The sequence below is a fragment of the Xenopus laevis genome, chromosome 9_10L, assembly GCF_017654675.1.
Source record: "Xenopus laevis strain J_2021 chromosome 9_10L, Xenopus_laevis_v10.1, whole genome shotgun sequence".
Lineage (NCBI taxonomy): Eukaryota > Metazoa > Chordata > Amphibia > Anura > Pipidae > Xenopus > Xenopus laevis.
In genome coordinates, this window is record NC_054387.1 from 59,303,163 (window position 1) to 59,321,626 (window position 18,464).

Genomic DNA, 18,464 nt, shown 5'->3' on the forward strand with positions numbered 1-18,464 from the left:
TTTAGATCTGGAGAAATGTGGGTAGCAGAAAGAGAGAGAAATAACACTGAGCTGTTGGTCAACATATTGTAGAATATTAGCCTTTGAGTATTGATGCAGGTCACATATCATATATAGGATTATGGGTCATAATCAGTTTCTCATGTAAATTAATCAAATGCAGGTATGCAATATGTTATCCAGAAACCCATTCTACAGAAAGCTCCAAATTATGGGAAGGCCATCTCCTATTGACTCCATTTTAATCAAATAATTCCAATTTTTAAAAATAATTTCCTTTTTCTCTTACGTTTCTCTTAAAAATATATAATCAATCCATATCGGAGGTAAAGAATATGAATTAATATTAATTCCATTTGTATTTAAATGATTTTTAGTAGACTTAAGGTATAGTGATCAAAATTACGGAAAGACCCCTTATTTGGAAAACCCCAGGTCCGGAGCATTCTGGATAACAGGTCCTATACTTCTGGTATGAATAGAAAGGGTAAATTTCAGTCAATCATGACAGTTTCCATAAGGATCGCTAGGTGGCGCTGTACATGTACTAATTGCCAGCGCACTGCCACTAGGTTTGCCTATTAGAAAAAAACGAAAACTGTGGTACCGTGTTAGCCAGTAGCAAAAATAACAAATAAAAAAACAAACAAATACAAAAAGTATTGTAGAAGTGATACCTATATTGGCTAACAATAAAAATACATTGCAAGCTTTCAGAGCACCAAGGCCCCTTCATCAGGCAAAATACAAATGAAAGCTAGAAAGGCACAGCATATATTCTGCTAGATCAGTGAAAGGTATTCATGGGCAATAAATTAGGACGTTACAGATAGATAGAGATAAATTGTACAGATAATAAAATGAATTAGGGTGGGTTGTAAATAGTCCAAGGGTCTGGATTCAGTCAGGTCACATAATGTGACATGAAACCTGACCCTAAATTAAGGCCCTGTCTTAATGTGATATTTTACCACATTGGATCAGGGCCGGAACTAGGAGTAGGCACAAGAGGCACGTGTCTAGGGCGCAAAGCTTGGGGGGCGCCAGGCACTTACCTAATATGCAGCCTTCCCCTAGTCCGGCAAATGTTACCACATTGAAAAGTGGGTGCACTCTGAGAAGGTGAAGTTCTTTGAGCACGACCACGCACACACGCCGTTGCGCATGGTCCTCGGTTGTGCATGGTTACGCACGTGAGTCCTTGGTTGCGCCCTGCCAGCTGGGTAACGGGTTGCCTGGGGCAACTGACAGACCTGACCCGGCACTGCATTGGATGAAGCACACGAATGGTATTCCAGAATGGTGTAGTTTAGGTAACTACAATAGGTACCCTGTTGTTTTCTGTCTTTTCTTTGTAATCCAAGAGTGTGTCTCTGGGTATTTGAGTTGCTCTGTGGATTTGATCATCAATAACCTGCGGATGGTATCCCTGATTAACAAAAGTTTTCCGTAAGGAATGGAGATGTTTATTGCTGTCATCAAGGTTCGAGCAAATTCAGTTGTATCCCAGAGCCTGGCTAAACACAATTTATTTTTTTTGTGATGAGGATGAAAACTGTCCCACATAAGATATGCAGGACGGCCTGTTAGTTTTTGGAATAGGGATGTTTGTATGGTTCCATTTTTTATGTAGATGTTGTATCCAAGAAGTTGTTGTGTGAGTAAGCGTGGTTAAGTGTAAGGTTGATGGTGGCGTGGAATTGGTTAAATCTTTGGTGGAATGCCAATAGTTCTTTTTCTGATGCTGTCCATATGATAAGTATGTCATCTATATACCGTAAATAGGTTAAGGGCCTGGTGTTGCAGGAAGCCAGGAAATTTTCCTCTAACTGGGCCATAAACAGATTGGCATACTGAGGTGCCATTTTGCTTCCCATTGTACCTACCATTTGGAGGTATATGGGATCCCCTAATGAGAAGTAGTTGTGTGTCAGTATAAATCTGATCAGTTGCAGAGTTGGTACTGTGGGCATATGATTTTTTTTCTAGGAAGTGCTGGCAGGCTGCAATACCATATTCATGTGGGATGTTGTTATACATAGACTCCACCTCCATGGTAGCTAGGATGGTGCCCTCTGGAAGTGGACCTTTACTTAAAAGGTCAGTGGTATCTTGTATAAAGCTGGGTGTTTTTCTTACAATTGGCTTCAGGATGTTTTCTACCCAGCCAGATATGTCCTCAATTAATGCTCATATACCAGAGATGATGGGTCTGCCTGGGTTTCCTTCCTTATGTATTTTGGGTAACATGTAATCGGTACCAATTCTGGGGTTCACTGGTATCAAGTCCATTAAGTGTGTCTGCAGGGGGAGAGACCACTGATAATTTGTTTTGATTCCTTTGGATATTTATGAGTTGGGTCCTCTTCCAGTCTTTTATAATATGTGGTGTTAGACAGTTGTCTATTGGCTTCTTTTATGTAATCTGTGGTGTCCATTATTACCACAGCGCCCCCTTTATCAGCTGGTCTAATTATTAAGTCCTTGTTGGTTTTCAAAGTCAGTATAGCATTTTTCTCCTGGATATTGATGTTGTAAATTAACTTTCTTTGTCTGGCCAGTATATTGGATGTAACCCTTTTTCTGAAACAATGCATTGGTCCAGTTTCTGGTTTTGTCTTGGTTGTGGGGTCCAGTTGCTATTCCTTTTTGCTTTGTTTAAACGACTCTCTGTGTTATCCTCTGTTATGTTTAGTCGACTAAAGATAACACCAGAGAATAACACTGAGAATCATTCAGTGGTCAGTGGTATCTACAGGAGGCATATACATTGGTTAAACAGGACAAAAATTGCACACAAAAAGGGAACTTTAAAACTGAATGGGAAAAGAAGATTTATGAATTCAAATGTATGGAGTTATTTAACACATTAAGACAGGGCCTTAATTTAGGGTCAGGTTTCATTTACAACCCACCCTAATTCATTGTATTATCTCTATATTTGATCTCTCTCTATCTATAACTTCCTAATTTATTGCCCATGAATACCTTTCACTGATCTAACAGTAAATATGCTGTGCCTTTCTAGCTTTCATTTGTATTTTGCCTGACTAATGGGCCTTGGTGCTCCGAAAGCTTGCAATGTATTTTTATTGTTAGCCTATTAGAAAAGTAACAGAACTGTATAAAATATGCCAATTCTGCCTTAAAATCTTTAAATGCCGATGGACAGATATACCATTTCCCCTAGTCCGTGCTTTATATAAAAGATGCAAAAAGTCTCAATGAGCAGTAAAGTAAAGCCCCCCACTGCCATTTTATTGGGGCCCCATCTTTATTATAGTTTGAGGTGACACTGAGAATATATGAGCAGATCTGTACTCACCCCTTGTTTCCAACCTTCCTTCCTCTTGGTGCCAGTTCTCCAATGGCCTTGGGGCTGGGTTCTCCATTTATGAAGTTGTTTTTTTTTTTAAAAAAAAAAAAAAAGGCAAAAACGGGCAACTCGGAAAGGAAAGGTGTATTATTGAGAGGTAACAACTGACTCCTGCAACAGCTCCTATGGTTTAGCTGTGCCAATTGGAATTTTACAAAAGAATTTCCTTGTTTCACTTAGTGACACTAATAACATCCATCCTAGCCAGGCCCAAATAGGTGATCTGAGGCTGCTGCTTTATACTGATCCTGTTTAGGGCTGTTTTGGTTTTTGTGTATGTGAAATACCAGGGTATATTTTGATTCGCAATCCTGACATGATTCTTTCTTTTGCACAGGGCTGGAACTAGGGGTAGGCAGAAGAGGCACCTGCCTAGGGCACAACAATAGGGGGGCGCTGTGTAGGTACCTCTTCTGCCCACCCCCAGTTTGTAGTCCCTTCTTTGTGCTGGTCTACCCTCCCCTCTGCTGCTTCCCCTTTCCACTCTGGCCCTCCTCTCTGCCGCTGTCCCCCCCTCTTCGTCAGGGTGTGCGATTGCACACGCATGGGGGGGGGATATTGCCGGCCAGGTTGCCTAGGGTGCCCAGTCGGCTTGGCCAGCCCTGCTTTTGCACCTCTTACTGTTCCTGCTTTTGTGGCAAGGGCAGTTTTAAATTACACCTTATATCTTTCCCTACTGGCTCTATCTTGCTCTAATGTGTCCTTCTTGTCCTATGGTCTCCATCTTTCTGTACTGACTTCATATTGCCCTACTGTTGCCATCTTGTCCTATTGTCTCCATCTTCTCCTAGTGTGTCTATCTTGCCCTACTGTCTCAATTTTATCTTATTGTCTCATCTTGCCCTTCTGTCTATATCTTGTATGTAACCACAAAAGAGGACCAGTGCTAAAAATCAGCTTGAGGGTAGACAAAAAGAACAGATTGACTAATATAGTGTAGTATTTTTAATCCTTGGTTTAGATAGTTTTAAGGTGACCACACACTCCATAAGGGGAGTCTTCCTTCTCCTTTACCTTTCTGGTTGTTACCATCACCTTTTACCCAAACAGTGCAGACATGTTCCAAACTGTGTCTAGGGGGGTTTGTAGGTGGGTACTTACAGACGTTTAATATTTGTACAGTATAAACCTTCAACTATAGTGTTGTTTTTCACAATGAGGTCTGTTTGTTCTCTCCTGGGTTTCAGTAATTTTATGGGAATGTGCTTAAAATAGTGTAAAATCTTCCTTAATAATAAAATATATAAAAGAGTTGCACTCACATTTTCACAATGTATTGGCGTTTAAATAGAAGTCCTCGTGGTGTCACAGTCCGGACAATTCGCAATGCGGTCTGTTGTTTTTTCCTCTGCGTTTTTCTGCAGTGCGTAGTTCTTAGGTGCACACGGGTGATGTCACAGCTTGACGCGTTTCGTCTTGCGAGTTCCTCAATGTATTTTTATTGTTAGCGTATTAGAAAAGTAACAGAACTATATAAAATATGCCGCCTTAAAACCTTTATATGCAAATGGGCAGATATACCATTTCCCCTAGTCCGTGCTTTATATAAAAGATGCAAAAAAGTCTCACTGAGCACTAAAGTAATGCCCCCCACTTCCATTTTATTTGGGCCCCATCTTTAAATGTAAAATCAGGGAAATGTGTTAAAGTAACTTTTTCTTCAAGTACTGAAAGGATATAAGCACAGGAGTCTGTTTTACTTTGAGAAACAATATTTACTGTGTTAATAACAAGGGTTAAGCACTGCATTATTAATGTTACACTATTGGGGGCATGTGCAAGGCCTCTCTGTCAGTCACAAACACAACTAAAGCAGTGATCCCCAACCAGTAGCTCGCAAGCAACATGTTGCTCTCCAAACCTTTGGATGTTGCTCTCAGTGGCATCAAAGCAGGTGCTTATTTTTGAATTCCAGGCTTGGAAGCAAGTTTTAATTGCTTAATAACTTAGTATAGAGCCAAGTAGAGTCTCCTGTAGGCTGACTGTCCACATATGGGCTACCAAATGGCCAATCACAGCCCTTATGTGGCACCGCAAGGGACTTTTTCATGTTTGTGTTGCTCCCCAACTCACGGGTTAAAAAGGTTGGGGACCCCTGATCTAAAGCAATAAGTGATTGGTGCAGGACTGTATAGGGGCCAGACGAATTGGAATTGACCATTTACAGGCAGAACATTGGCAATATATACATCTGGTTAGTATTTTAAACCTCTTTATTTCACAAATAATAACATTCATAAAGGAAAAAGGCTAGGGATGCACCGAATCCACTATTTGGGATTCGTTCGAACCCCCGAATCCTTCACAAAAAATTTGGCTGAATACCGAACCGAACCCTAATTTGCATATGCAAATTAGGGGTGGGAAGGGAAAAACCTATTTTATTTGCTTGTTTTGTGACAAAAAGTCACGTGATTTTACTCCCCACCCTTAATTCGGACATGCAAAATAGGATTCGGTTCGGCCGGGCAGAAGGATTTGGCCGAATCCGAATCCTGCTAAAAAAGGCCGAATCCTGGCTGAATCCTGAACCGAATCTTGGATTCTGTGCATCCCTTAAAAAAGCAGTTTTTGGGTACATCAAGAAAAAAATGTAAAATGCGGGAAAACTTAAAATCAGGGTACTTAAAATTGAGGTTTCATTGTATTACTCATGGAGCACAGGAATTTCCACTCACCATTGTAGCAGTTCTCTTACTTATATTCTCAATTGCAATATACGAAGTAGTGCTTTGCAGAGACTAACTGAACAGTATATTTTGGGACTATGGGAGGAAATGAGAGCAGTCAGAGGAAATCTAAACAAACAGAGGTAAAACATACACACTGCCCCCTGTGTCCCAGTAGAAAACAAAGCCAAGATCCTAGCAATGAAGGGCAGTAGCCTATATCTCATGTGTTACAATGTTACAGGGCTTAGCAATCTCCCTCTCCCCTGGCCAAGACTCTAATGCCTTGCACTGTCATCTATATAGTTCCTTTGCTATTGTCTCTTACTGAGTCCTAAGGAATGAGCCTGCTCAACCCAACATGTACAACAGGGACCTCAATGATCTAAAATCCCCTTGCTGGCCTGAACAGAAGGACAGAAGGTTTATTCTGTTTTTTTAAAAAAAAGACCAACCCTTTGATATCGCCGCAGCACAGCCACATAGCAAACAGCTGCTCCTACTGAACATTTGGTGCAACCCATAAACATTAAAAGAAGCTGTGTCACATTCCTAGATTTTTCAGATACAGAAAAAGTTATGTATTTATTCTCTTTACCATAAATAGATGGCAGCAGCACCTATAGTAGCAGTGGGATAATAATATACAGCAGCCTCTATAGCAGCAGTGGGTGGAGCACCACTAATAATTAAGATGGCATTTGGCTATGGTATGTCACCAGTCAGGCAGATGACACAGTATAAGTTCCATAAGAGTGCAGTTTTAGCTCTTGAGCTCAATTCTGTGTGTGCAGTAAGATCAGCTGCTGCAGAAGCTCTTGAATAGTCACTGATTGTTGTCTGACAGCTGTTGTTATGTTTCTTCCAGGGTCCAGGGAAGAAATATTTGCTTTGTGACCTTAAAAGTTCTGATCTCTTAGGCCAAATGTTCCCAATCCTGTCTGATCTGGCTCTGATTGGTCAAACACTGGAATGTAGATGAGACAGAGGTGAATAAGACCCCAACGCACATAATCACAGAGGGGGCTGCAGTGAATGTTACTGGGAAGCCTCAGCTGTTGCTGGAGCGGAAGGCTGCTGCCCTGTTAGCCACACTCTGCTGAGGAACAAGCTAATTTTAGTCTCTGGGTATTATTTTGGAACGCTGTAGCCCACATTGGCCGATAAAAGAAAGTGCTTAACCCCAAGGGCACCAGTAGGTAAAAGGTCAGGTGTGGTTGCCTCCCTATGCCTGGCACATCTCACTCATACACCAGCCTGGACGTGCCCCATGTTGCTTTGCATTTCTTCCATTAAACATTTTCACTGGCTTTAGTTACAGTAGAATCCCTTATTTAATATTTTTCAGGAAAAATAGTGTAAAGTCTGGAAAAATTATAATTGGAATTGACCATTTACACACAGAATCAAAATATGCATCTGGTTAATATTTTATACTTCTTAATTTCATTAATAAAAATAATAGCATTCACAGAGGCAAATGGCCATTATTGGGAACATCACGGAAACTGATGCTGGGAAATGTTAAATTAGTGCATGCAAAATGTAGGCTACTCTGTATTTGTAACTGTAATTGAAGCTCACTTCTGAGCCTGTTCCCTGCATCTCCATAACAGCAATTAGAAAATAATGTATCAGCTACCTATAAAAAATCATGCACAGAATTGTAAGAAATGGAGTCTGGGCGGGAGAAGAATGGACTTCACTGCTACACTGACTCATGAGTCAGACCCAGAGATCAGAAATGGACAGACAGTGACAGACAAGAGCAATGTAATTTACACATAACTATAGTGTCAATGAGGAATGTATGGATATTGGGAAGTTGCACAGAATTAGAATTTTTTTTCTTTAGTTGGGCTGCATTTTTCTTTGATGATTTACATCCCCTTTAATATTAAAGAAATAAAGGATGTGCTATGTGTGCAGCATGGGGTAAGGGACAAGGCTTACTTTGGGGACCATATACACTGCTTCCAGCCCATTCTCCCTCTCTGTACATTTACTAGCCCTATGTGGACATGCACTAGCCTATGCTCTATTTTTGGGATTTGAGACCTCTGAGAAAATCTGAATTCATTTCAACCCAATGACACATGGCTCTAACTCCCAGGCCACCTGCTTCCCACCTGCTCATTTAAGGGGACATATGTTTTGAGGAGGGAGTAGAGATCTCTCTTACCCTGCTGCCCTAAGTAATCTCTCCTGCAGATTAAATATCACCCCTGACTTCCCCTCCCATAGCAAAACCTCACAGAAACTCTTAGTTAGGTTCACTTTTTTCCCACACAGGCCCGGATTTGTGGTGAGGCCACATAGGCCCGGGCCTAGGGCGGCAAGACTGTAGGGGCAGCACACCGCCCAGCCACCTGCCTGTGCACACACGCACCTGAGGAGGAACAGGGGGTTGCGCATGACATTTATGGTCATTAGAACTCAGCGGCGTGCCGTTAGCGGGCTCTATGACCCTGCGGCGCAGAGCTGCCTCGGGGCGCCGAAGGCATAAATCCGGCACTGTTCCCACATTGCACATTCCTGCATTAGCTCATTGGTGTGACACTTGCCAGCACTCCCAGGAATGGTAAGACCACTACTGACAGCCCTAGCTGAGGGTGATGGGAAATTGAGTCCACCATAGCTTTAAGAGTTACAGTAACAGCTATGTCACACCAGTAAGGGTGTGCACCAAGGGCACCCATCAGTAATAAATGGTCCCATACTATTAAATTAGTAGGGCCTTCCCTTCCCCAGTTGGTCCAACCCACCAGTTACCTGGGCCCCGTAGGCAGTAGATGCCAACAAGTACAATGGGGCCCCAATGAAAAGAAATGTCGTGTGCATGCATGTCATGTCTCTGACCCACCCAGGCAAGCCCCATTTCACTGCAAACCCACCCACTATGCATCCAACCACACCCACTATCCACCAAATCAACCACATCCACTTTATGATAGATGCATCTTACCTTCCTTTTGGGTCCCTCCACTGCTAGAGGACGCCTATTTGGAGAACCCCTGCGTTGGCAGCCCTGTTTGCAACAGGATAATTTTATGTTGTGTCGTGCAGCTGCATTTTAATGCCTATAATTAAATGGGGTGTCAATAAGCAAGCAGCAGGCGTAGGGAGTTACAAGGCAATAGTTACAGCTATAGGGCCATAGAATTGTAAAGATGTTATCTCAGTGGTGGGGACTCTACTTTATTCTTTACTGTAAGGGGGCTCTTGCTTTTGATATGCAGCCATGTTTAACTTCCCCTTGGCTCTTCAGCATGAGGCTTCTGACTCTGCTAATTGTACTGCTCTAAATTTAGACTCGTCTTCCTGTTCTGAAAAAAAGTGACAATTCTGACACCATCTCTGTGCCTGGCAGTGGGGGGTAGGCAGCACCCAGTTGTTCTGATCTGGCAGGTGGAGACTTTTCGCTTCTGAACGTCTACCATAACTGCCTGTGCCTCTAGCTCCACAGAGGATCCTGCTTGATATATTGCTAGGGATGGGCATGTGTGTAAAAGGGGAAATTCGCTGTATAGTCTAATATGCTGTATAATGGCTAATTGGCCCACTGCTTATAATAAGTTGCAGAGCATTATTTTAAAGGGGACCCGTCATCCAAAAGAAATATTCCAAATCCTATTTTATCATGTGAGCAAAATTAACTTTAATTATACTGTATACATTTTTGAATTGTGTTTCCATAAGTCTGGGAACGCATAATTATAGCAAACAGGCAGGAGCCATTTTGTGGACACTGTTATTAAGCCAAGCCTTGCATCATGTCAGAATCTTGTTTGTGCACCAGAATGGGGGACCTGATTTCCATCCTCATGCCCTGGCTACACAATTAAATGGTAAAGAAAACAGGGGAATGTGGGGAGAGCAGTGACATCTAATAAGTGCTGAATGGAAAGTGAAAGTAATTGTCTGCCCTGCCTCTATTCCCAGGGCATAGAGGAGTGGCAGACAATATTTGATTGACAGCTGAGATTTTTAAATGAGCTTACAACAGCTATTAATGCTTTAATAAAAAATAGAAATTGGATTTCATATTTAATTTGAAAAGGACTTTTATTATACAGATTTTTACTTCTGGGTGACAGGTCTACTTTAAAGGACCAATAAGACCAAAATATAAAATTATATTTTTTGACAAGATGTAGTTATGATTTCTGTCCTGTACATGGAAATGTCTTGTCTTTGAAGCAGATGTCCTGTTTTTTATTACTATCAGTTCTACCATGTTCCGTAATCTTTTTCACTGTGTTCATTGGATCCTCAGATAATACTTATTCATGAACTGCCCCAAAAGCAAAGCTAGACAGGTATATTAAAAAGTGACGTCTAAAGCAGTTATGTACATGTACTAATGAATCTGTCCTAAAGTGAGCACCCAGGTGCTGGGCCAAAATTAGCTGATCCAAATTTATGGCCCCCCAGACTGAAGTAGTCCTGGGGTGAGTAGTGGAAACACTGAGTGCAGAAGCAGCTGAAGAAGCAGAAATCCCAGTTCCTCTCTTCTATAAACCAATATATTATGTCTATTTCTGTCCATCTAGAGAAACAGAATCCCAGGAATGTCCCATCAGTAAACCAAATCTGCTGATAAGACTGGCTAACACTAACACCCCACAATATGAGGGTACAGTTTATTTTGTGTCCAGAACATTCCTTCTCTGTATATTTGTATCTGTATATTTGTAATTTGTACTTTTCCCCACTCTTCTATTCTCCCTAAATGCTTAGGCTCTCAGTGCATAGCAAGCTCAGTTAAAATGTAATTTATTTAGTGATTATTCATTCGGGACCTTGGACTTTGTTCCTGAATCCTGATTTTCGTGTGCCAGTTCCCTTGTGTTACAGCTCTCTGACCTCTCCCTGTTTAAAATGATTTTCTAGGCTGTGGCAATGCATTTGGGTGCTGCTCTATTAAGCCTTAAAGTTCAGCCATACTCTGCTACTTAGATATATTTCCTTTGTCTGATAAGCAATGTTGGAATTGGGGAGGGATGCACAGAGATGCCATCCCTTCACTTATTTATTTCTGTGAAATAGGATCCCCTCAGTGGGGATGCAAGCGTTTTGAATCCCGGAACTGTCTTTTGCACCTCTATCCAATTCTGCATGCAAATACAATGCAGAGGTAAAATATAATATAGCTAAATATACAGAGGATTAAAGGAGAGAAGAGATTGCTGTGAGAGAAGTAGAAAAGATAGAGAAGTGTTAAACAGATAAAGAAGGTGGAGGCATCAGAGAGGGTTATAGAGAAAAGGAGAGAAGAAGAAAACATGGAAAGAAATAAGAGAAAATGAAAGTATTAAACAGCATCGGATTAAGGAATAGTGAGAGAATGATATATATGAAGTAATCTTGGGTAATATAGAATATGATGGGGTTGTTATGACCCAATACACAGAAAAGGTGCTGTGTTTGTAGAAGCTGAATTGGCAGCCAAGAAAAGTCATATGCACAATTTTCATTTTGGGGTCGCTTTGGGTCACATACATAAATCTGAGCATACTGAGCATCAAACTGTGCATTAGAAGGAAATACCAAAAAGGAAATAGCAAAATGGCTTTGCTTTAAAACAGTGGGTGTGGCTTATGATTGTGGGAGGGGCTTGTTTTAGCATGCTGTGCTACGCTCACCACACAGAGCATCCCTCCACTTTTTGCACTCCAATTCAAGCACTGCTGATAAGTGATATTTTCTGCCAGTGGCATTTTTCCATAGTTTTATGGTATCTCTCTGTACAGAATATGAGCAAACTTAGGGGCTGTTCATGCTGAATTGTGCTTAGTACAGGGGAATACCAATTCTGCTATAGTGTTATGGCAGTGATGTAACTAGATGTTACTGGGCCCCACAGCAAATTCAATTTAGGGCCCCAAACTATTGACAAGTTGGCCTATTCTACCAAGATATGTTAAAATTGCTTATTAATTAGGGCCCCACTGGGCCCCCTATACTCCTGGACCCCCCTGCATCTGTAGGGTTTGCCTCCTCTGTAGTTACGCTCCTGTGTTATGGTATCTCTCTGTTCAGACTAACAAATTTAGGGAATACTTTCTGTTGAATTGTGCTTAGTACAGGGGAAAATGGTTTTGCTGCCATCGTTTTATGGTATCTCTCTGTACAACAGGCTGTATGCAAACTTAGGGGGCTGTTCCTGCTGAATTGTGCTTAGTACAGGGAAATACCTATGCTGCCATTGTTTAATGTTATCTCTCAGTCCAGGCTATGAGTAATATTAGAGGCATGTTTCTGCTGAATTGTGGTTAGTACAAGTACCTATGCTGCCATAGTAGCTCTCTGTACAGGCTGTGAGCAAACTTAGGGGGGGGGCTGTTCCTGCTGAATTGTACTTAGCACAGGAGAATACCCATGTTTAGGACTGATTTGGGCACAGTTGTCTCCGAATCCGATCCACTGTTTGTAAAAATGACCTGTCCCCAATGGGGTTGGAACTGGAAGTATAGAAGAGTCAAACTGCTTGTTAAAATTAAGAGTACGGCTCTTAAAGCAACCTGGTCTGTGTTTGAGTGCAGGAAACTGTGGGCAGCCCATCCAGCAGCACCTCATAAGGGACTCACTTTGCCCTTTAGCACCAGAGCTCCCATGCTGGGTTATGAAGAAGCTGAGAAGTTGCAGTCTTGCAGAGAATAAAAATCTGCAAATTGGAGCTGTAATGTTCCTCTTACTTATTTTGCATAAATCCTGGGTTTCTGTTCTGCAGACAACTTCCACATTTTCTCCCCGCTGCCCACATGAACCGGCACTCAAGAACTGCAGTTAAACCAAGTCAAGTACTTTGCACTGGTAAACAATGTGGTGCTACCCCTTTAACAAATTGTACATTGTCCACATATTGTAAGCACAATTCCACTATTATTTATTTACCAAAATACTGTCTTCAAAAACTCCTGAAATATGCGGCACTGGTTTGTACATTGTGCACAGTTGCACCCAAGACATGATAGGCCAGCTGCCGCTTGGACATGGGAGTTTCTATATTTTATGTAGGTTTTATGCCTGGTGAGTAATACAGGGCTTCTTTTAAACTTGAACCTTTGTATCCTTTATTTGTATAGTACAAACATATTCTGCAGAATTGTATAAATATTATACTTCATTCTCCCAATATTCTGCACTGGATGCAATCAAATCCGCTGGTACCCATCTTATTCCCATTAATGGGTGCAACCAGTGCATTGGAAATAGGTGAATGTGAGCACAGCTGTTACCATGGCAACCCTTTTGCATCTGCAATAGAAAATAAGACCCATTGCTGTTCCATAGGCTTTGGGGACAGGGTGGCCCTAAAACTATTTTGCTGTCAGCTCAATTGGTGATCCATGGGTGATCCATTAAGATTAAATTGCAAGCTCTCTGGCATGGGAATTAAATCATGCATAATGGAGTGTGTGGTCATTGGCTTATATGGGAGTAAAAATTACTGTCCAGTTGCAGCTAAATATCAAGTCCCTGTATTCTTGTTAGGGATGCACCGAATCCACTATTTTGGATTCGGCCAAACCCCCGAATCCTTCACGAAAGATTCAGCCGAATACTGAACCAAATCCGAATTTGCATATGCAAATTAGGGGTGGGAAGGGGAAAAAAAATTTACCCCCTTGTTTTGCGGCAAAAAAGTCACGCGATTTCCCTCCCACCCCTAATTTGCATATGCAAATTAGGATTCGGTTCGGCTTCTCAGAAGGATTCGGCTGAATCCGAATTCTGATGAAAAAGGCCGAATCCTGCCAAATACTGAACCGAATCCTGGATTCGGTGCATCCCTAATTCTAACGTTTTTGTATATAACTCCCTATATTTATGTTACTGAGCTGGAAATTCCTAGAATCCACTGCTGGAAGAAAATGGCAAATCTGAATAAAAGTGACTATCCAGCTATTGTTGGACTGCCATTCCCACCACTTCCCCCACAGCAATCCAATCTTGTATAAATCAGCCCAGGATACAGTCACCAAATGATATAGACCATTGCCTTTAATTAGTTAATGAATTTAATTAATTTTGATAGCATAGTCACTCACTGTCACTGTAATTAATGGCACATTCCAGTCCCTCCACCCCAATAAGGATGAACAGTCCAGCTGCTGCAGATATGTGACCCCCCAGATCCACACAGGGTTAAAGGTTATATCACACAGACAGTCAAATGTTCAGTTTTTACAACCTAGAATTTACAAATAGAGAAGATTCAGTTGGCAGCGAGGAATGAGTTACAAGACGGGCAGCTAAAGCCCCTCCCAGCCCCAGATGAGGAGCCTGTGCTTGATAATCCTCAAGCAGGTGGCTGGGTTGTGTCACTGTCTCTTTAAGGAATTTCCTCTCATCCCTGCACGTAATGTCATTTTAAAAGGCGGGGCCAGCGGAGTCAGCCTGTCAGGAGGGTGTATATCCATTGTTTCTACCAAGGGCTTTTTCCTCTCTCTCCGATCTGATTATTTTACGGGCAGCTCCGGCTTAAGGGAAGGCAAGATGGCTGAGCTCGGGAAGGGAGTGTCTGCGGGCAAAATAGCCAGCAACATGCAGAAGAAACTCACCCGGGCCCAAGAGAAGGTAAGCCTGCCCAGGGGGTACCACTCATCTGCCAGCTGGGGGTGGAGGGCCTGACTATATCTGCTGGGTAACGGGGGTGCGTGTCAGCCAGTACAGGGGGTGTCGAGCTGTGTTCTGCTGAGATACAGGGGATACATGGGGTGTCAGCTTCTAATTTGTTGGGAATGGGGGATACAGGGGTGTCAGGCTTTAGATCTGCTGGATGAAAGGAGAGTGTCAGGCTGTGATCCTATGGAACACATTTGGTGCCAGACTTTGATCTGCTGGGTCTCAGCAGAGTGTGGGTCTCTGATTCTGTGCAATACAGGAGGTGTCAGTCTGTGATCTGCTTGGATACAGGGGGTTTCAGGCTGTGATCTGCTGGAAGAAACAGGAGGATGTCTGAAACAGGAGGCTCTGATCATCTAGGGCACATGGGGGTGGGGTCCACTCAGATACAGGTGACAGCCAGCTCTGATCTGCTGGGGTACAAGGGGTGTCCTGGAATAGAGGTGCAGAGGGGGCTGTTTATCTCAGGGGTTGTGACCTCTGGCTTTTTCCTTGGTAACTTGTACATTGGGGGATAGAGAGTAGAGACTGAGGTCAAAGTGTATATAACAGAGCCTCCAGTACAGGGCAACTAACTGTGGCACCTCCCCATCCTCTGGTGTGTGTATAAGCGCTCACTCACACTCACCTACTCTCATACTACACACATCCTGGCACTTCAATTTAAGTACACACAGTCACATACTTGGACACACATGCAAACACACAGACACGGTCACTTGAGGCCATACTTTCACTAAATAGTTCAAATGAGACACTTTGAAAAGCAGTGTGTGTGCAAAGTACAGTGGCCCCTTTATCTACCGCCTGATTCACAGCTGCCCAGGTATCTGACCCTGCCGTCTGCACTGCTGAGTTTCCTCGCTACCAAATAGCAGAATAGCTGGAATTTGTGTGATTATATAGAAGGCTAATGGCCAGTGTGGTGCCCCTCATCTTTATGGCAAACAAATGCCAGCCATTTGGGCACACTGTCTCACACACACACTGTCTCTCTGTGCTCATTACAGCACTTTGAATGATTCCAACCATGTGTTTGCCTATAAACAGAAATACTAATCTGATAGTTCTGCAATGTAACATATGCTGATATTAGATACATTGTAACAGCAGTAACCAGGCGCTGGAAATATCCCCTCTTTCTCAGCTCTCTCTCTCTCAGCTCTCATTGCCTCTCTCTTACTTTGTGTCCGTTTCAGCTCTCTCTCTCTCTCTCTCTCTCTCTCTCTCTCTCTCTCTCTCTCTCTCTCTCTCTCTCTCTCTCTCTCTCTCTCTCCTGCAATACTCCTGCCTCTGTATCTACATCTCTTTGCTTCACCTTACTCATTTTGTTTCTCTGTCCCTCTGTATCTATCTGTTTTCTCTATCTCTCTTCTCCCTCTGTACCTTTATTTTTCTGTGTCCCTCTATCTCTATCTGTTTTCTCTATCTCTCTTCTCCCTCTGTACCTTTATTTTTCTGTGTCCCTCTATCTCTGTCTTTGATCTCTGTTGTCTCTCCCTGTCATTCTGTCTGTACCTTTCTCCTGTGATATTTATTGCTGTATCTTACTTGATGTCTTTCCCTGCTGTCTCCCCCATGTATCAGACCTGCAATGGTGCAGTTAAAGGATCAGTATTTCAGTAGCCATTGCAGTGATTGGTCAGTGAGCAGAGGAAAGAATTGGAGAGAGAGGGGAGATGGGCTGAGGGATTACAGATGGTTTTTAGGTGAATCATTGTGGGGGCTGGAAATATTCGAAAGTGGTCTTCCTGCTGCTAGATGCCTGATTTCATTCTCTGAAATATACTGGAAATTATTCAAAGACAGGATCCCCCAGTATGTTCTGCTGTTAAATGTTAATTTCATACAGGGAAGGCAGATTGAGATAAGGCTGCCACAGTGACCATAGGAAGATCCAACTGGCCAAATAGGACTCTTATTGGCACATTATTGTTCTGGCCACTGACTTCCACTGTACAGTATTATGAATGGACCTCTAGGATATAAATGGGAGCATTGTGTTTATGTGAGAGATGGAACTGAACTGTAATAATTACAGAAACACTCAAATATCAAAGAAATGTTTGGTTTGGATTCACTGATTTTCATATTATAGATGCTTAACCCTGATACCACAGATATGTATGTATGCACCCACATCATGAGAATGGCTCTACTCCACAGGAACCCTACAGGGAGGGTTGGACTATAGAGCAAACAATGTTATAGGGAGGGTTGGACTATAGAGCAAGCAATGTTATAGGGAGGGTTGGACTGTAGAGCAAACAATGTTATAGGGAGGGTTGGACTGTAGAGCAAGCGATGTTATAGGGAGGGTTGGACTGTAGAGCAAGCAATGTTATAGGGAGGGTTGGATTGTAGAGCAAGCAATTTTATAGGGAGGATTGGACTATAGAGCAAGCAATGTTATAGGGAAGGTTGGCCTGTAAAACAAGCAATTTTAGAGGGAGTGTTTGACTGTAAAGCAAGCAATTTTATTTGGAGGGTTGGACTGTAGAGCAAGCAATGTTATAGGGAGGGTTGGCCTGTACAACAAGCAGTTATAGTAGGGGTCGAACTGTAGAACAAGCAGTGTTATAGTGGATTTTGGACTGTAGAAAAAGCAATGTTATAGGGAGGGTCGGACTGTAGAGCAAGCAATGTTATAGGGAGGGTTGAACTGTAGAGCAAGCAATGTTATAGGGAGGGTTTAACTGTATAGCAAGCAATGTTATAGGGATGGTTGGCCTGTACAACAAGCAGTTATAGGAGGGGTCGGACTGTAGAACAAGCAGTGTTATAGGGGATTTTGGACTGTAGAAGAAGCAATGTTATAGGGAGGGTCGGACTGTAGAGCAAGCAATGTCATAAGAAGGGTCAGACTGTAGAACAAGCAATGTTATAGGGAGGGTTGGACAATAAAGCAAGCAATGTTATAGGGAGGGTTGGACTGTAGAACAAGCAATGTTATAGGGAGGGTTGGACTATAGAGCAAGCAATGTTATAGGGAGGGGTGAACTGTAGAGCAAGCAATGTTATAGGGAGGTTTGGCCTGTACAACAAGCAGTTATAGGAGGGGTCAGCGTCAGACTGTAGAACAAGCAGTGTTATAAGAAGGGTCGGACTGTTGAACAAGCAGTGTTATAGGAAGGGTTTGACTAGAACAAGCAGCATTATATTGAGGGTTGTACTATAGAGCAAGCAATGTTATAGGGAGGGTTGTGCTGTTTAACAAGTAGCATTATATGGAGGGTTGGACTGTGGAGCAGGCAATGTTATAGGGAGGGTTGAATTGACCTTAGAGTGAGGGTGTTGTTTTCATTAGGGAAAATAGAAATTTGGACATTAAGTAGAATGAGAATTTTTAAGCGATGACTGTTTTATTTCTGCTGTTGTGCTGGAATTATTTCATTGGGGTCAGTTGGGGTTGTGAAAGAAATTCTTTTTTCAAAAACAACTCACTACTTCTTTTTTTTAAAGTAAGGAGACCAGTGGCTTTCAAGGTTATTGCTCCCCTCCTGCCAAGACTCCAGGTTCTACAATGCATTGTGGAAGGAGAATCACAAGACATTGGGGGAAATTGATCCTTGGCTGGAACAGAGCTTAATATTGCTATAGTTGTTTCAATGGTACATGTACAGTATAGTAGTTAGGACCAGCAGTGCAGAGAATTGCATTCAACTACATTTACAAATAACTGTGTCAATGAGTGTATATTGGAAAGTTGCCTAAAATTCCCTTTACTTTCATTATGCAAAAGTAAAGTTTTGGGTGTTTTTGTTGATAATTGACACATTACCTGCATT

General features: G+C 42.3%; 1 protein-coding gene across 13 annotated transcripts in view; it reads left to right on the forward strand.

Moving 5' to 3' along the window:
• The first annotated feature begins 14,381 nt into the window (after nt 1–14,381).
• bin1.L (bridging integrator 1 L homeolog) overlaps nt 14,382–18,464 on the forward strand; it is a 64,253-nt gene continuing 60,170 nt past the window's right edge. For 2 of the 13 annotated variants that reach the window (XM_041575629.1, XM_018234360.2), the window contains exon 1: nt 14,391–14,628. In XM_041575629.1, the coding sequence (XP_041431563.1) occupies nt 14,548–14,628 (81 nt within the window). In that variant the 5' untranslated portion in view covers nt 14,391–14,547. 13 annotated transcript variants of the gene reach the window in all.